Genomic DNA, 20,505 nt, shown 5'->3' with positions numbered 1-20,505 from the left:
AAAAGTAAAGGAGTTATGGTGAGTGAACGTTTAACTAGTCACAGGTTAGCTTGGACACCAGGGTACTGTTCTCAGCGCCTGCTTGATACCTACCTTACCACTCCATGAAGTAGTTACCAGTCTCCACTTCCCAGTTCAAGAAGAGGTTCAAAGATGTTACGTTATTTGCCCAAGGTTAGTTGGTCACATAGCTACCAAGTTGTGAAGCCAGAATTAAAAGCCAAGTATCGGTCTCAAAAGTCCAGGGTCTTTCTACTCTACCACACTGCCCAGCCACCCGACACTGCTTCCGAGAGTTTAAGAGCTCTAGTTCCTTCACCTGCAAAGTGGTTGAGGAAAGAGCTGGAACCATTTATCTTTGCCTCAGAACTCAGCACAGTGCCTGGCACCCAGCAGGTGCCTCAATGTTTGAATCAAAGAATGTGCGCAGGTGGCTAAAGCCACCAGAAGTCCAGCTGGGCTGACTTTACAGTATGATGTTCTGGCTACCAGCGTTACGGTCTGGTACTCTGAACTGGTTAAAAGAGTGACAAAACAGCTCCTTGCATCAGTTGCTGACCTCCAAACATGTACCATTTTGGATAGCCATTTCTTCCATTTAAGTGTGCTTCTGTATGCATATAATCGTCTCCAGGTGGGATAAGGTGGGATGAACCCTGTAGATCAGGCAAGACAAACCCTCATTTTGTTAGGTCAAATGGCAGAATTTCCAACGGCAACAAGCCATTACTCTACTGACCTTCTCCAAAGAGGTTCACAGATTGATAACCATGTGTCCTGGCTTTTCTAGGCCACTCCCAACCTAAAGTAGTTTATCCTGTTGTTCCCCACACATACCTTCATACTCACAAGACTGTACCCTGGTTTGGGATTCTGAAATACGAGGTCACCCTGTCTATAAACCACTGAGTAAATGCCTGATCACCGCTGGTATAGTTCTAGTTCAAGCACAGGCCCTTCGAGCAGTGCTTCTCCATTTTACTCACAGAAGACAGCGAGGCTCTTTCATGCAATACTATTACCTTGTACTCTTTGATCTGTATGTGTCAGTTGCCCCAACTAGTTTATCAGCCCCACAAAGGGCTGTGTTTTAGTTATCTTTATCTCTCCTTAGCTTCCAGCTCAGCAACTGTACAAAGCACTCCCAAACACTGTTGGTGAGAATCCATGCATCTTTTAAGAGTACTTTACCAATAACTGTATGATCCAACAATTCCACTCCTAGGAATTTATCCTAAAGATACACTCTCACATGTAATGAATGATGTATGTATTATATTGATGAAATATGCTCATTTCATCAATACTTATAATAGCCAAAAACTGAAAATCATCATTAGGGACTGATAAAACTAATTATGATAAATTTATACAATGGGATACTATGCAGCCATAGAAAGAACAAAGTACATTTATGTATACTGACATGGAAAGAGGTCTAAGCAGCATACATTCTTCTGATATATGTATATAAATACAGAAAATCTCTGGAGGGATACATAAGAAACTTAACAGTGGTTGCCTCTGGGGAGGGAATAAATAGTCCAGAGCGGGATGGAGGCTTATTTTTCATCATATATCCTTTTGAATTGTTTTTTTTTTTAAACCATTTACATATTTTGATTTTTCTTAAAACCAAACAAAAACTAGTTATAAAAAGTGAGGACAAGTTAAAAAAAAGCAAATTGCTTAGGAATACGCATAATATGATTTCCATATATGTAAAAGAAAGAAAAAACATATTTGTATGTTTGGATTTAGAAAATTTGTGAAAAGATAAACAAGAAACTTATCAATGATTTCTTGTAAGGAGTGGGACAAGGTAGGGAAGTATTTTTCACTTTCACATCATGTATCCTTTTGTACCTTTAAAAAAATTAGCCTGTATCACTTTTTTAAAAAGTGAATTTAAAAAACTGCCTCAAATAAGGGGCCTACGGAATATCTGATGTTCCTAATGAGGCCACGCTAATTTAAATTTTCTCTCTCAAGTGGCACATAACTGACAAAGGTAAACCTGAAGTTTCAATCTTATCTCTTAGGCTGGGAAAGGGCAGGACATTGATCTCTAAGAGGAAATGGAAAGGGAAGGAGAAATGATGGTTAGGAAGGATGTCTCTGAACGCACAGCAGGAACTGCCCAGGGTACACAGCCTCCCTCCTCTTGGAAGGAAGAGATGCTGCGGGGAGCAAAGAATGAGCTGCACAGTTCAAACTTCAGATAAACCTCACTTCTCTTCACTGAAGAAAGTCAAATGGCAAATTTAGGAGAATATCTACAACGTGAGATCCTAAATGAATTATGGTTTAGACATATCTAAAAAAAGGATTGTAGAATGCATATAGTATGCTCCCTTTTTTGTAAAAAACAAAACAAAAAATTAAAAGCCTATATATTGGGCTTCCCTGGTGGCGCAGTGGTTGGGAGTCCGCCTGCCAAGGCAGGGGACACAGGTTCAAGCCCCGGTCTGGGAAGATCCTACATGCCGCGGAGCAACTAAGCCCGTGCGCCACAGCTACTGAGCCTGCGCTCTAGAGCCCGCGAGCCACAACTACTGAGGCCACGTGCCACAACTACTGAGCCCACGTGCCACAACTACTGAAGCCCACACACCTAGAGGCCATGCTCCACAACAAGAGAAGCCTCCGCAGTGAGAAGCCTGCGCACCACAAGGAAGACCCAACACAGCCAAAAATAAAATAAATTTATTTTAAAAAAAGCCTACATATCTATGTGTATAAGCACATATATGCTTTGAAAAGGTTTATAAGGATATATGCCAAATTATTAACAGTTATTACCCCTGAGGAACAGAATGGAAAAGTGGAAAAGTAACTTTTTCCTTTTACATTTCTGTATTATTTGATATTTTAAATGCTACTTTTGTAATTAAAAACAATGTGTAAAAAAAAAAAACTTCATAATTTTCAAACTTTTTGTGGTCATAGAAAAAAGTCTTCAAATATTTTTCTATAAGGAGATTTCAACTTCAACTTCAAGGCAGTTTTGACAAACATGTGGCTTCCCATCTGTTTAGGTGGTTAAATACAGTCTTGCCTGGATACGGGCATAGACCTCATAATCCTTCAAGGCCACTTCAATCTCTGGATTTCCTATAAAGTGTAGGTAAGCAATTAATCAGAAAAGCAGGGCTTTTTCCTGATACCAGCAGGCTGATGGTGATGTTGGATAAATTCCCCCAAATGAGGTGGCCAGCCCCTTAGAAAATGGCTTCCTAGTACTCCTTGACTATTGTTTTCTTTACTGAAAGACACACACACACACACACTCTTTTTCTCTCTTTCTCTCTCAATCTGTGCAACCAACCTGAACCCCGGCAGCTCATCTTCAGCCAAAGAGCTAGGGGAAGCCCTGAGGCAGCTAAGTTCTGCACCACTGCCACTTATAGCCTGGGCTTCAGCCTTGGGAGAACAAATGCTGGGGAAGAAAAAGCTCAGCTGTTATTAAATCGTAGAGGCTGGGGTGGGTGTGGCGTTCTGGCACCAGCACCACCTGCTACACGCAGGAACCCCATTACATTGTGACATCCACTACTCCTGTGAAGGGACAGGCAGTGGAAGACAGGGGTGTGGACAGAACCTTTGGCTGCCTGGGTGAGCTGCTGGCAGCTGCGGGTTTTCTGACTGGTAGGCTCTCCTCCGGAAAGTCACCATTCCCTCTCCTACAGACCTTTTCCCAAGAGGAACCGCTGCATCTGCTCATCCTGGCTTTTACATTTAATTTGGTTCTGAAGGTAAGCAGTGGACAAATGACTTAGGAATTGGACACCCTCATTTAAGCCCCGAACAAGCTGTTCGAGTGACTTCTACCCCATGAGGCCCAAAGAAAAACAGATAATGAAATGAAGTCACTTCCTGCTGTGAAACAAACGTAGGAACGTTTATGCAGTTGTTTTTATTTATTCAACTCTAAAGATTGACAGAGGCAATTTTTTGACGGTTAACACCTTAGATTAACACTAATTATATTGCTATAAATTTGGTTCAGGGTCAGAATAGGAATCAGGAAAGAGGGAGAACAACAACAAAAATCTTCAAACACTGAAACAAAGAAATACTTTTTTTTCCTTTCATTAAATGCTACTTTCCCATAGACTTCCCTAGACTGGTTTGCAGTCTAAGGTAATAGGAAACAAGGCTTGGGCATTTGGAAGAAACTGTAGGTTAAGCTACGGTGCCAAGCAAGAGACTGAAACCCCGATCTGAGTGTCAACCTCAGGCACGTTCTGGGAGCACAGGCAGATTCTCAAATGCTTCCTAGTGTTCCTTCCTTTTCACCAATTCAGTTTCCTCTTCTCTGGCTAATCCAGGACAGTACCCAACCCCCTCACTGCCTCTCTTGGTCATGTTGTTTTTTACAGGGAACCTGACTGGCACGTGTGGCTTCTGCTTAGACTGGAAAGGCCGCAAGACCAGCTGCTTGATCCATCTCCTCCTGAAAGCCGGGACAGTAGGGGTTGCTGAGGAGGGCCTCTTCAGGCCCCTGAAAGGCCTGGAGCACTGCGAAGAACACTGCTTACCCTTGGGAAACCTGGCAACAGGTGCCGGTGATTCCTGGTGGAAATGACCAGTCAGAATCAATCCATATCACTGGGAAAGGTCAAGGGAAAAAACAGCTTCCCTTCCAAAAAAAAATGGTAAAGCAGAAACAAGGAGAGAAGAAACCAAAATATTTAGAATGGCATCAAAAGTGAATGCGCAAACTTCTTTTTGTTATTAAATCTAACTACAAGTTTCCTAAAGTCCAGTTACCAAGTTGAACTGTGTGGGATAGAAGAGACAGGCCAGCTGGAATTTCCCTCAAGACTTCACGGCTTCAGGCTGAGAGGTCCTGGGTTTGCGCTGGGGGAGCCCCTTTTTGAATGAGGGCTTGGGTGGGCTGGGCTCCATGCTGGCTCCAATCCCGTCGGTCCCTGCAGAGTGAGCCTGGCCCCGTTCACTAGTGGTTCCTGGCGCCTGGGATGGAGCACTCTGGTACCTGGAACCAGATGAATACCATGAGCTGTTTCTGTAACGACCCCCACTGTCATGTCGCCCTTGGTTCGTGGGGTCACTGGACTTCGGGCCTTGTGGCCTGTAGCCTTGGCCTCCTCGTCTGTTCCCCGGCAACACCTAAGGATAAAAGAAGACAATGTTCAGAGTACTGTGGCATCAGGGCACCCCGTTTGTTCCAGTTCAGTTTATTTAGGAGTATTCCAAAAGCCTAAGAGCGGTATCCCAGGCTTGGGACTCAGTTCTCTCTTAAGACTCACAGAGTTTGATCAGCCAATCCAATCTAGACACTAATCAGAATTAATAAATCTTTCACTATTTACCCCCTGCCTTTGCCTTTCACCCCTAGGCTCTTCTCCACTGAAGAGCTTTTCTTTAGCTGGGCAGAAAAGGAAGAAAGAGCATCCTCTGAAGTTGTTACAAGCCCTCAGTTGGGCAGGTATCTTATCACGTGTCTGAATTTTGTAGATCATAAGCCATTTGTAAAGATAATGAACATCTGGAATAATAAAATAAACATCACTATGATCTACTCTGCTATATATCATGAACCACAGATTAAATCACGCTGCTGTGACATTTAACACACCTTTCACATTACAACCCAGAAAGCTTACGGCGTAGGATTTTATTTTTGTCCTCCAATTCCAATGTAATACCAGTCTGAAGAATTACTGACAGCACTGCCTTGGACTGCTCTTATGTATCTCCTTCAAACCAAGGAAAAGAAACTGTGGATTATGCTTCAACTTTCTAGTGTTCACTCCCGCCCTGCCAGGTTCATGCTCTCTCTCTCTCTTTCCCTGATATAATCTACACTGTGCTTCTAGGGAGTTGCAGCTTCAGAGGCATTCTGGTGAACCTGCCACTGTGGTGCTTTTCTACCTCAAGATGGGTACATGACTCCCAGTGTGACCAATTACCAGGCAATACTACTACCTACAAAGCTAGGATCACTGCCAACATCAGAAAGTCAGCAGTCTTGGCGACAGGAAATCTAAACTGGCTGGTGATTTGGAACATACATACCAAATGCTTTCTCTGGAAATAACTGAGGCTGGAGGGATTCAAAATAGGTGTGGAATGGGCTTAAAGAGAGGAAGGTAATGTACTGAGCAGTCAGTGTTTAAGCTGTGACAACCTGGCAGCATTTCTTCGTAACTTGCTCAGTGTGGAAGCTAGGTTACCTCTCGATGAGGCTGGTAGGGCCGGCCACTGGAGTTTGCTGTGGCTGCAGGAGTCTCCCCTGGTGCCGAGTTTTTCTTGTTAGCACTTGTAAGGCTGGGAGCAGAGGCACAGGTGGAAGGGGAAGCAGCGGAGGCATCACACGGGCTCCTCAAAGACACAGCTGTAACTGAGCTACATCGAGATCTGGTTGAATAGCTGTTCTTTGGATGGGACACTGAGACAGAAATATGAGCAATATGTGGTCAGATGATAGAAGAGCATGATGGGTAACCTTTTCCCTATTTCTCCATCTCACAATGAGCAATTTAGGATAAAGAACTGTCTATCTGAGTATTTGTAAAGATAAGCTTATAAATAGGTAACGGGAAGGAAAATCTCCCTTCTGCCCTCTTCCTCCACTCCTGCCAAATCCCCACCGCTTTGTAAGTGGCCCATCCCCCCACCAACTAATGACTTCTTGGCGTTTCCTACCACCTAAACTCCTGGCTTTGGCTCCAGCAGCTGACTAAGCCTAGGAACAATAGTATGGGCCATATGTTCGCTTTCCTATGCAAGGAACATTCTAAAGTACAGACTTCAAAAAGAAAGAAAAAGTTAAATAAAAAGCCAAATTCTTTTTAAAAAATTTGAATGAGGCAAGATGAGTTACACATGAACAGAACTAGTCTTTACAACAAATATCTATCTTCCCAAGGCTCTTTCTGCAAAAATAACTCCAAATTCAAAATATCAATCTAGCTGAAAAATACTGATATTTTCAATTCAAGTTTGGTCAGAATTCAACGTCTAAAAGTACCCCCTAGATTTTTTTTCTTGGCTTTAAGCCTGGGCTAATGTTGAGCTCACAATCACTGCCCTAGGTCCAACATTTATTTCACTTTTACACCGAGACAGAAAGAACGGAGGAGCCGAGCTCGGGGTCTGGGTTTGACTGATGTGTCGCTACAAGCTCTCACCACAGAGGCACCTCCGTGCCCCACCTCCACACACACCTATTATGCGCTAGGCAAAGCAGGTATTGTTATCTCCACCGAGGAGTAAAACGAGTGGCCCAATGTAGAGTGCAGAGGCAAGGATTAAAACTTGGTCTGACTCCAGGGCTACATGCTCTTTATACTATATACCAAACACCTCTCAGCTCAGCAGGAAATGATGAAAAAATAGGACCGCAAATTTAGGGAGCTGGAAAATGCCTATCCTCAGAGCTCAAAGCATCTGTGTCCACTGACTTATTAGGTATCTCAGAGTTCCTTTTCATAAAAACAAGCAAACAAACCAAAACCCAAGAGGGACTGAGGAAGAATCAGGGGAGAAGCCAATCAGCACTTCAGTTTCTAGTTAGTAGAGGGCGGTCTTCTCATCACCATCTCCGGCGCCCTGAATCTCTCAGCACCTCACCTTGTCCAAATGAATCTATGTTCTTCTTTAGGGTCTCTACATCACAGGTGAATCGGGCCACTCGTCCCAGATCCTCATCATATTTACGTTCACTAACAAAGTGCTGGAGAAAAGACAAAGAAAAGCCTCCAGGTGAGACAAACAATATATGTGGGATTTATAGCTTGCTATAAAGAGATGAAACAATTACTTTCAAGTGTTTTCTTTTTGTGCTTCAAAGTTCACTACATGGCCATCATATTACCAATGCTGGGTGATTGACAAAATTCAGTCATTTTCCTTAAGGGCCCAAAGATAAGTCCATTTGGGAGCTTTATGAAATGCTAATGGTCATTCGGTGTAAATCAAGAGAAACTCTGGAGAAAGAAGGAACTCATGATGGCGGACCACCTTTCTCTCCACTGTTAGCTACTCTCCACATTGTTCCATTTTATACACAGGCAGAGGCAGCAGAAATGCTCATAAGTTACAACAATGATTCCTTAATTTAAATAGATGATTTGGTGTTCTTTAATATAAACTTCCTTAGTAAACCCACTTCACCGCTTCATAAAGTAGGATTTGTTAGTCCTTGTAATAGGAACAATTTCTTGAGATGGAAAATCATTCATGTGAAAAGTCAGCTTTGCAAATGAGAAGAGTTTATGCTGCAAGTAATTTAATCCTTTTAAGCAGACTGAGCTGAGAAGTAACCATCCCCTTGGGTCAAAAACTAACTATACTATAGAAATAGTGGGGCTAGAAACATGTCAGGAATAAAGTGCTTCTGGGGGTCTGTTTCAATAAACAATTTCTAAGGTAGTCTGGAATCATTTTTTCAGATGTACAAGAGAGTAAGAAAGAAAAGTTAAAGGCCTAGATATAATTTAGAAGAACTGAACTCAGAGCAGTCCTCTAACTGGGGGTGGCCTAATTCCACTTTGGATTTTCAAGGGGTAGAATCAAGTGCATCAGAATCCTCGGGATGCACCTAGAAGCAATAAATGGGAGAGGAGAAATAAAAATTACCTCTGGGACTTGAAGTCCTAAAGCTTCAGAGTATACTGTGGCTTAGGAAAGCACATGAATCTCTATAACAAAGCCTTCAGACATGTAATATCAGTCTGAGATTAATTCTGAAACACATTCTAGGGTTTCCTGAGCCAAAGACATAACAGGAATGACGGAAATAAAATGATCTGGAAATAAGACATTTAAATTGCACAGCACCCACTTCAGTACACTGAAAACGTGGAGAGAAACAGATCCTTAGTCAGCCTGCAGAAATATTTCTAGCAGCTCTTCAACCACGTGGGAAGGGGAACAGATGAAGCCTGTGAGAGCCAGAATTCTTATCTAATTCCAAAGGGGTTTCTGGCTTCTCCCAGATAGTTGAATGAGACTGACTGGCATCAATGCGAGGAAGACTTTCTATAAAATTTAGCAATACAGTCTTAGTTAATCAGAAAATGGTAATTTAAAACTTGCATTGTTGGTTTCACTATTTCTCCCCAATATAGCCTAAGGGGAAGGAGTGAGAGAATAATAACACGACATAGGTTTGTGTGAAAGACTGGGTCAGGATGGTAACAGGCATGCCTGTAAGGTCCCAGATGATCTTCCATCTATGCTTTTATTTTTACAAAGGCTGTTATATAGCCTCCCCAGCATGTATTCCTCTTAAATATGGCAATAAATCTCACACGTTCAGAAAGAGCAGAGTTAGGGCACAGGAGTAGAGAAGGCCATACAGTTCACGGTTTAGAAACAATTAATTAGAATGTCAGTGTCCACAACTACCCATGAACAACCCAACCTCTCTCAGGTTCCCATCTTAGTCTCAGAAACACTGTTCTTTATATAAGAATTTAAAACATCTGAGTGTTGAATCCAAGTAATCTTTATAAACAGTTTACAATATAATCAACACCTCAGATTGCTCATTTTTCTCTTATAAAATCAGAATTGACCAACCAACTATTTAACTATCTACTGAACGCCTACTATGCGCCAGGGCATTGTGCCAGGGCACTGGAGACACAGCAGTTCCTGTCACTGTAAAGTTCACTATCGAGTGGGAAAGACAGATTAATCAAATGCACATACAATTATAAGTGTGCTAGGAAGGCACAAACAGGGGGGACACGTCAGGAAAGTCAGGAAGGATGAGGTCAGCAGTGAGGTGTGTGCTGGGAGTGGCAAGGGGAGGGAAAAGAACGTTCTGGACAGATGGAAAAGCATGTGCAGCAGCCCTCACAGGAGGGAACAGGGTATGCCTGTGGAAAGGAGAGCTAGTATGGCTGGAGCAGAGGGGACAAGGGGGACGCTGTGCAAAGCACAGCAGCAGGGCCAGATCATATAGAGCCCTACAGGCCGTTAAGGATTATAGCCTATCCTGAAAGCAACGGGAAGTTTGAAGTAGGTTCTGTAATGCGAGGGACAGATATGAAGGGGTGGGAAGGCCGGGGCAGTGGCAAAGTGGAGGAGTGGAATCAGTTAAGAGGCTACCGCAAAGTCCAAGCAAGAGATCACTGTAGCTTGATCATGATGGTGGTGGTGGAGACAAAGAGAAAAGGTCAGATCGGAGATTTCGCAGGAGGTCAAAGGGACAGGGTCTGCTGATAGATTTAACTGTGGGAAAAGGAGAAATTCCCTAAGGTTTCCAGCTTGGACACTGGATAGATGACAGTACCATTTACAGAGAAAGGGAAAGGGACAGGAAAAGGGCCAGGTTTGGGAAGAGGAGATCATGAGTTAAATATATTAGATACAGCCATGAATTATGGAGATTTGCTACTTTAGTCCCCGAGGGTAAGAAGAAAGGCGGAAAGGAGAAGGAAGTTCTACCTTGATATCAGCTCTGAGCTCAACCAGCTGCTCCTCTGACATCCGAACAGCCACATCAGTCATCTTCTTCAGAAGTTCGGCTTTCTTCTGACGGCTGAGCAAAATTTCCACTGTAGAGGAAAGGGAGTATGACTCTTATGGTCTGCTAAATAGGACAAAGAAGAACTAGAAGTATAGGCCTTGCAGTATGTACTTGGACAGCCAAAGGCTTAGCTGCCCACCCATCCAGAAAGTGAAAATACCAAAGGTCCAGTTTCCACCTTCTTGAGGGACTCTGAAGGCAGTTTACATGGTAAATGCTTTTTATGAATCACAAAGACTCATACATCACTTGTCATTTCTCTTTCTCTTCTTCCCACTTAAAGAAAAAATTTTATCAAGACGCATGTAAATTAAAACAAAAATATGCACAAGGTAAAGAATACATCTAGAATAAATGGGTATAAAATGAAAACTAAAACTGTCCCGCCTACTTCTGACTTCCAGAGGAAACCACTGGTAACAATTTCTTATGAATACTTTCCATTATACTCTCTGCATATACAATCTCTCTCTCTCTTTTTTCCCCTCACAATGGTCCCTCCTTTACCTTAGCTATTTTTACTTACTATGTCTTGAAGTTCATTCCTTATTAATACATTGGATTCCCCTCACTCTGTTTAATAGCCACCTAGTATTCTACTATGTGGATATACAACAATTATTTACCAAGTTCCCTAATGATGGACATTAGATTATTTACAGCCTTTCAAGAAGCATCTTCTCTGGCTTGCTCCCAGATGTGTAACTCAGGTATGGCCACGAAGAATGACAGACAATAAAAATTCTCTCAGAGCAGAGAGCCAGGGGCTACGAAGGACAAAGGGCAAAAGAAATCCTCTCAGGAAGCAGATCTAGGGGCTGCCAAATGAACCAAGGAACTTTCTCTACCACTGGGGCAGGGACTCTACTATTCCTGTCCAGTAAGCTTTGATCATTGCATGTCCAAGTGGGAATTTTTACTATAATTATCGTCTTCTCTGCCTATCTATGTAATAACGTTTCTTTCAGTTTATGGGATGCCAGACCACAATATACCATAACCAGAGCTGTTGGAAGATCTGAAACTACCCAGAAGTCCTGGACTTTCAGCTGAATACGTGAACTAGAGGAGACTGTGGAGGTGTTGCCATCAAGCAGGAGGTGAGTGTGTCCTCATTTTGGAAGAGGACTGCAGGGTAGCTGAGGGGTGGACTGTAGCAAAGACTGTTAGTGACTGAATATCCATTCTCCTCTATCAGAAGTCTAATGTTGTTGGGTACCAATGTGCTTAGGTAAAAAAAGCTACATTTCCTGGCTTTGCTACACATAACTGTATTATGTATTATATAGTTTGGCCGTTGAGATCTAAGCAGAATTCAGAGGCGAGGCTTACTAGAAAGCTCTCTAAAGGGTTCTTAGCCTGCATGTAACATTTTGCCCTTCCCTGACTGGAGCCGTAGGATGTATCTTTTGACCATAAGCACAATGTAAGGATGGCTGGGGAGAAGGACAGAGAAGCCTGGGTCCCTCATATCATATTGGAGATGCCCTACAGCCCTGGACTGCTTACCTCTGGACCTTTCATTTCATGAGAGAAAAAGAAACTCACATTTCTTTAGGCCATTCTGTGGCATGCAGTCAAACTCAATTCCTAACTTATACACAGAATCCTGTAACCTACTGAGAAACCAGCCAAATTTACGTTAGAAAAAAATAGAATTTTTAAAGAGCTCCATCAGGTGTAGAGCTGAATGTCTTTAGCAAGTTTACTTAGTCCAATTTGCCACATATATGCCACCCATGGGCTGCTCATACCTATGTCAGGTTAATCGATAAGGGCACACTTTCCCAATAAGTTAGGAACATGCATACAAAAGTTTCTCAATACAAAGGCCCAACAAACACAAATGATCTGTTGGTCTGGCTCCCAAGATAAAACCTATTTGCCATTTGTATCAAATTCACTTTCTCTCAGCTCCAGCATTCTAGGATTCTAAGATAAAATTACAGATCTCAAGATGTGTCAAGTAAAGATTTCTACACATACCATATAACTCAGAGGGCCTAACTATATGACCTTGGACAAGTCACATTTTTCCAAGGAACTTGTTTCTTCGTTTATGAAATGAAAAAAATAAAACAAAATAAAATCCAAAAACCTAACCCTCCCATAAGGTTGATATTAACATCACATATGAATGAGTGCAAAAAAACTCGGAACTGTGAAGTACTATGAACATATAATTAATAAACTATAATGTGTAAAGAAAAGAAAAAGAAACACCTTTTTGATATTATTGGTAAATGAGTAATTACATTAGTGTCATTGAGAACTAGGATTTTTAGCATGAGAGGGGTGGACTGTATTTGATAATATAAGATTGACCATGAATTGATAACTGATTGAGGCTGGGTGCTGGGGGTTAATTATATTAGCCTCTCTATTTGAAATATGTTCAAAATTTTCTATAAAAGATGCATTTTAAAAAGCACCTTTGGACTTCCCTGATGGTGCAGTGGTTAAGAATCCACCTGCCAATGCAGGGGACACGGGTTGAAGCCCTGGTCCGGGAAGATCCCACATGTCGCGGAGCAACTAAGCCCGTGTGCCACAACTACTGAGCCTGCGCTCTAGAGCCTGCAAGCCACAACAACTGAGCCCGGGCACCACAACTACTGAAGCCCGCGCGCCCTGGAGCCCACCCACCGCAACTAATGAGCCCACGCACTCTAGGGCCCACTTGCTGCAACTACTGAAGCCCGCGTGCCTAGAGCCCGTGCTCCACAACAAGAGAAGCCACCACAATGAAAAGCCCACCCACCACAATGAAGAGTAGCCCCTGCTCACCACAACTAGAGAAAGCCCGCGCTCAGCAACAAAGACCCAATGTAGCCCCCAAAAAAACCACCTTCTTCTCAACAGTAAGGACTATGTCTTTTTTTTTTTTTTTTTTAGGGGCTATGTCTTCTTACTAATTTTATTTTCTCTGAAACTTCAACTTCAAAAAGAGAACACATAGGTACAAGAATGGACTGAAACTGTCACCGGAAATTTCAGGATATAGCACTCAATTTAAATGAAATCTCACCTCTGAAAAACAACGGATAGCATCTCTGTTACGTACTCAAAATTTCATTAAAATGGATCAAAACTGAATTCAGCTCAGTGCTTCAAAGCTGCCTCCTCTGGCCCATGACCACAGACACAAATGATTTAATTGTGAGTCATCATCTCAACCTATTTCCATTCTCACCAGTTTGAGAGTAGGTTAAAAGAAACAACCTTCCTAATTACAAATCTGGAATTCAATGCACGAAGGAAAAACTGTTGAAAAGCCCCAAATCAATGCCATTGTACAAGATGCAGTTGACATTCCTTTCTTTTCATATAGCTGTGTATCTTTAACCTAACCCTTAATGGAAATGACAGAAAACAGATATCTGGTTCTTCTGTATAAAACCCCACAAATTATCCAAGTTAGACTATTCCTCCAGACTCCATTTTAGTAAGCTTTCAAAGAACCCTCATCATGGGTATCCTGAACCTTCAATTAATTGACTTTTTCCCTACCCAATGATAACAGACACTGAGTGAAGTTTCTACAACCGGAGAAAACAAAGAAAGTTCTGAGAGAGATAATGACAGGAATGGATACACTGATTGTAGGCAACCTGATGACGTCTCCTCTGATTATGCCAAAGGTTTTTTTCCAAGTAGAAAAATATCCAATGGAATTGTTCAATCACTGGAGGAAAAAAACAAAATAAAACCCAGGCACCTGCAAGATACTTTATTTTCCTTAATTGGTGCTGTGGTGGCAGATACCATGAAGTAGTCTCTTAGACACTGAACTCTATATTCAAAATATTGAAATTTGGAAATATTGAAAAACAGGCTCTTGTAAAGTTGTTTCACCTGAAAGGATTCCTATGCCAGCATAGGACAACTGTTCAAGACTGTTTAACCAAATATATAAACTCTTATTGTGGCATTTATATTGAGCTTTTTTAATGGGGGTTGAGAGGCAGGTAATAGCTTTAATAAAGATCAGTCTTACTTGCTTCAGCTTTCACTTTGTCCATTTCAGCAAGCAATGTCACTTCTCGATCCATTAAACTAGGAAGGGATGACAAAGGGAAAAAAGGTTTGATCAGAAACTCAAACAGGAACACAGCACATTGTTAATAGTGGAGAAAGACTTATGAGTTTGTTCCCTAAAAGCATACTACAAAATAAACACTGTATATACCACATGAAAAGCCTATCTCACCCTCAGCAAAGACTCTTTTAAAGATTCCAATAAAGAAATCTAATTCCCTTTTATTTCTATATATTACAGTAAACCAGTAGCTACTCATCTAAGAGTTGAGAACCAGTAGATGGCAGTAGCAAGCTACAAAACATTTCTTGGTAAGTTGTGCTTAAGCGGAAGTCCTCATGGAAATTACATATTTCTACATATGTGCATATTTTTTATTTTATATTTCGGTCTATAAAATTGGACAGCTTTGCTTCTAATGAATTTTTACCAGGCAATACTCCTGCTAGGGCATGATAAATTTACCCACGATTAGGTTTTATACATCTTCAACATTTTAGCACAGTTGCACCAAGTCCACTGGTGCTTTAGTCTCAAGAATGCAGAGTAGTCAAAAAACATACATATACTGTGCTGGTTTCAGGTAAACGTTTAATAGTAATCCAGAAAAGATGGAATCAAAGGTTTTTGGAAGGCTTTTTACAGAAAAAGAACATTAAATGGGCAATTAGAATATTCTCCACTGCAAATGTAAATGGTTTGTAAGCATGGGAAAGCTTTTCTATGTTCTTAGAAAAGAGCGCACCACCTTCAGCGAACATGTAAAGAAATAATAGGCTGCCCTAGGGTTAAACCTCTGGATGAAAATAATTTTCCTTACCATATCAGTTTTGCTTAGCGGTGGCAAACAAACAAACAAACAAAACCCCAAAAGCAAAAACACAAAACTAAAACTTTAATACCTGCACACACATGAAATGTTCCAAATCTCTTCATATTTGAAATTCATTCTAATTTCTCCTTTTGAGTGGCAATGTAACTACAGGGTTAATAAAAGTTCTCCTCTTGTTTCTGGTTGTAAAACTAATCACACACATATGCATACATACACACACACACACACACACACACACACACACACAGTCTAATTCAATTTAGCTCAATATGTTGTTATGCTGGCACAAAGTAGTTAATATGGAGACTATAGTGAGATATACAAAAAAGTATAAGGCAGGGACATTTCCTCAAGGAGCAAAATCCGTTATAGTCAAGTGCTGGAGAACACAGGTTTGATAATCATTATGCATGATGTTAATACACAGACTTGTAACAAAACAAATTTGGTTGGCATATTAATCCCAAAGCACCAGACTAGAGAGAAGATACAACTATTGTGATAGGGTAGCAATAGTTTTGCTAAGAAAGCATTCCCCAAACCCTGGCAAATATTTTGCTCCGAGAACTCTAGCAGCATTTGGAATACCTAAAAGGCAAAACAGAAGCACATCTGAGACAGGAGCTACCAGGCTTCGAGTTTATCATTACCTCTCTTCTGTCGCTGAATCACCTTAAGATGCAGACACTGTGTCCATCAGATGACAAATTTGTCTCTGACAAAGCTTGTAAAATGTTTTTTAAAAGAGCTCAGCAAACAAGTAAGATTTTTGCAGCTTACAATCTTTATTAGGAAAAAAAGTTCTGCACGGTCACAATAAGACTTTTTGTGTCCGTATGAGCTACTACATCGTGATGGTACTTTTTTTTCCCTGTAAGAATGATTAGCATCCATTTACATAACCTTTGTTTCTTGAATAACTCATTTCATAAGAAATTCACAGGGCAGTGTGTGCGCAACCGTATGACCACTCCAATTAAAAAAGAAACAAAAGCTTACCTTTTCATGCCAAAAAACACTGAAAAGCAGTAAGCACTTCTATTTCTTTTTGTTTGTTGTTTGTCATGTTACCATCTATTGATAACACCTACTGAAAGGTCCTGTGATGTCAGCCAAGCATTAAACAGAGGAATCTATTGGTTAACTGTTGGGATATTTTCTCAGAGACAAGCCTGATGTATCTTTGCAATTTTTCATTAAATTTTTTACAAGTCTTTAAAATAGAAAAATGAATAAATGTTAAATTATATGTAGTGTAAGTGCCTGGCGATTAGCTTTTTTGATTATAATGTAAGTGCCCAACATTAAGCTTTCGATTGCCGACATTCATAAAGAGCCAGGCCACCCCACCTATGAGGTTCCCCTTTTAGAAGGCCCTGGGTGACCTAGATAACTGACCCACTTGAGTGATCCTACTTTTCCTTCCCACGCTTTCTTGCTCTTATGTTTTAAATTTACTAATAAAGAATGAACCCGCAAAACCCTAGGCACCCCACCCTCAACCCCAATAAAGGCATGACCCCAGGTCTGTACTCTCCTTAGGCACACTTTGCTGTGTGGTTCCAGGCATGCCATGTACCCTTCACGACTTGTGAGTAATAAACCTTGTTTTTTTCTTCAAAATCCCCTGATGGTTGTTGCTGAGGTGCATCTGGCAATCGTAAGAACCACAAGGGCCAGTCCGCCGCAACACTGGCTCATGGGGGGCAGGGGTCACAAGCAGTATGGGGCCCAGGTGAGTGCCCCCAGGCATTCCTAGCTGAGAGCATCACTAAAGATAGGCTGAGACCAACACAAAACACTATTAAGAACTTTCTTAAAAGTACATCACATAATGTATTACAGTTGTGTAGAAGAATGACTGTATTTTAGGTAATTAATGCTAAAGCATTTAGGGATGGCATGTTATGTCTGCAACTTCCAAATGGTTCCACCAAGACACACACACACACACACACAGAGCAAATACACCGATCACTGTACTATCCCTTCAACTTTTCTGTATGTTGAAAGTTTAAGTGCGGAAACATGCGCATCACAAAATAAACAGAGAAGGTGAGAAGAGTGCAAAGGTGGAAAGTAGGCTAAGCCTAAGACACATAGCAGAGGCATTTTTTACAATTAAAAATAGTAATTTAGGGCTTCCCTGGTGGCACAGTGGTTGAGAGTCTGCCTGTCAATGCAGGGGACACGGGTTTGAGCCCTGGTCTGGGAAGATCCCACATGCCGCGGAGCAACTAGGCCCGTGAGCCATAATTACTGAGCCTGCGCGTCTGGAGCTTGGGCTCCACAACAAGAGAGGCCGCGATGGTGAGAGGCCCGCGCACCGCGATGAAGAGTGGCCCCCGCTTGCCACAACTAGAGAAAGCCCTCGCACAGAAACAAAGACCCAACACAGCCATAAACAAATAAATAAATAAATAAAATTAAAAAAAAAAAATAGTAATTTACTGTAATACAACTTTCTGACAATGAGGAAACTTAAGCTAAAGTTTCCACCTGTTCTAAGCTGTATGGCGGTCCCAGTATGGATCTGTGGCCAAGAGATTCAAAAGTACCTGTGGTTTGAGGTAACAGTTTTCAGACGCCATAGCTACAAGCAATGAGTCCTCTCAGAGAGTGATGAAAGGCTCATTCAGACTGCCAGACTTTGTTACCTTTCTTACTCAGTACTTGAGGGTACTAACCTTGCAACTGTTCTGTCAAGGCTTTCCTGAATGGAAATACATGATGATGAGCATCTGATAACACTGGACTCAGAAACTGATAATGAAAATCCACTAAATATTGCTGGGACTCTGTTTAGAAAGACACTAAGTCTTATTAAGCCTGGGCCTTATACAGCACAGAGAATTTCCATATCCTTTCTTTGACCATGAAAGATGGTTTTAGATGTCTTGTCACTATTAAGGAAAAAGACTGGTAAATGTCTGAATGTTCTCTATTTCCTTCCCTCCTTACCAAGACTTTTTACCATCTTCACATTTCCTCAACTTACTCTAAAGCTTTTGCGTAATTTAGTTGGTCAGAATAGTTGTTCCTGTAGCATCACCATTCATATCTCTAAGATACATTATATATCCATCATCTGAAACAAGCCCTTTAATTAATATATTTAACATGTAGCTTATTGATTAAAGCTATTGCCTTCAGTAATTCCTTGGTACCAAAAAACTGTTAACTATCATTTGTTTCTGGTTGTTGCATCAGCAAACAATGTTATAATAGAAACGACTCTGGCAATTCCTGAGCCAACTAATTATCTCAAGGGTTTATACTCTAAACCACTCAATAATGTTCTTACAAAACATTTGAACTTGATTTTATTTGCTGAAAACCTAAAACCTATTTATTCTAATTCCACTAAAGCAGAAATCCAAGCAAAGCCAAGCCAATGCAAACACCTTTGTTTCTCTGAAGACACTTCTCCCTTCTCATATAAAACAACCAAAAAAGAGAATGTTCAGTAGTTTTTGTTAGCAGAGAATTAATGATGCTTCAAGTGTTTCATAAAACTCCGTACGCCCAGCACTGCTTTTATGAGCGTGGTACACACATCTGGGCTCAAAGGAGAAACAAAAAACACCAGTTAGGCAGCCAGGTCACCATGTTGAGCTGAACAATTGGGGTAAAATGAATGGAAAGAATCAGCTTATTAAATCAAATTTGGATCTTATGAAAACTCGGTTCCTCTCTGTTGGGAGGCCTTTACAAAGCATGTAATGTAATTTTCATATTTCAAGAATCTCAAGTAGCTTTTAAGAAGTTAGAATGTGGATATAAGCTGTTCTTGCGGGACAGGCCCTTAATGGAAAACCTTTCTTTCTGTTCTTCTCCAGTGGTCAAAGCATCTCAATTCTAAAGTAATACTAGAGACCATATGATTTGATGATATTTTACAATATGTTTTGGGAAAAAGAAACAGTAGCAATCTAGGTTACCAAGGAGCTCATTGTTCAAGTGTCTAGCTGGTAAGGAAAAATAGTTGGAGTGTTAAGCCACATAACGAGTGGCTGACTTGATCCTAAACCGGGACTTGTTTTTTTGAACCTTCTCTCTGGATATGATAGCAACGTCTAAAGGGAGACATATATGGACTAGGAAGGCAAAGACTGAAAAAATAAAGGCAAACAGAGATACCTGGTAAGACACAAAAAAGGGAGCATGATAGAGTGGAAAAGTATCACTTAATAACAAGTATGACTTTTGGCAAATTAATTTTTTCTGTGCCCATTTTTTTCATCTATAAAATGAGTATAATATTACAAATGATATTGTTATATATAGATACTGTGCATAAAAGTTTCTGACATACAATAATACCTCAATAAATGGCAACAGCAATTATTATTCTAATTTCTGTAGTCATGTTGATTTCTCAGTTTCAGCAGAATATCTGTTTAGTAAAATGCCCTCATATTACTCTGGTAAATCATTATACATTCCAGATCCACTGTCTAGAAATTCTTTTTTTTTGCCACGCCTCACGGCATGCAGGATGCTAGTTCGCAGACCAGGGATTGAACCTGTGCCCCCTGCAGTGGAAGCAGAGTCCCAACTACTGGACCGCCAGGGAAGTCCCTTTTTTTCTTCTTATTTTTTTTTCCGATGTGGACCATTTTTAAAGTCTTTATTGAATTTGTTCTTCTGTTTTATGTCTTGGTTTTTTGGCCGTGAGGCATGTGGGATCTTAGCTCCCTGACCAGGGATCGAACCCGCACCCCCTGCATTGGAAGGTGAAGCCTTAACCACTGGACCACCAGGGAAGTCCCTAGAAATTCTTAAATAAACACATATACATACTAACACAGTGCAGGCAGTTATACAGAGGTGAATCAAAGATAATTTAAGTGAAAAGAATACACTACAAAATTACAATCTCACTATGATTATATCTATTAAGATTATGCATGCTTATAGATAAGGGACACAGGGAACACAAAAAATAAAAAATTAATTATGTGTTAAGGTGGTAGAGTTATATGACTTCTATTTTTTTTAAAACAATTGTTATAATTATGGGAAATATAGTAAAAATAAGAGGGAATAAAGGAAACTTTAAAAAAAAGAAAAACAAAATTCAGATTCCTTCATCAAATGCTCTCATTCTACTTTAGCCTCTGA

General features: G+C 40.9%; 1 protein-coding gene across 1 annotated transcript in view; it reads right to left on the bottom strand.

Moving 5' to 3' along the window:
- Positions 1-3,701: 3,701 nt before the first annotated feature.
- The window catches only part of SPATS2 (spermatogenesis associated serine rich 2), a 141,421-nt gene continuing 124,617 nt past the window's right edge, over positions 3,702-20,505 (bottom strand). Inside the window, exons 9-13 of the mRNA XM_059935829.1 lie at positions 14,505-14,563; positions 10,426-10,535; positions 7,600-7,702; positions 6,201-6,415; positions 3,702-5,133 (exon numbers count right to left, since the gene is read on the bottom strand). Coding sequence (XP_059791812.1) covers positions 4,822-5,133; positions 6,201-6,415; positions 7,600-7,702; positions 10,426-10,535; positions 14,505-14,563 — 799 coding nt within the window. The 3' untranslated portion in view covers positions 3,702-4,821. The remainder of the gene's footprint in view (positions 5,134-6,200; positions 6,416-7,599; positions 7,703-10,425; positions 10,536-14,504; positions 14,564-20,505) is intronic.

The sequence above is a fragment of the Balaenoptera ricei genome, chromosome 10 (assembly GCF_028023285.1).
Source record: "Balaenoptera ricei isolate mBalRic1 chromosome 10, mBalRic1.hap2, whole genome shotgun sequence".
Taxonomy (NCBI): Eukaryota; Metazoa; Chordata; class Mammalia; order Artiodactyla; family Balaenopteridae; genus Balaenoptera; species Balaenoptera ricei.
This window is presented reverse-complemented; position numbering and strand designations above follow the sequence as displayed.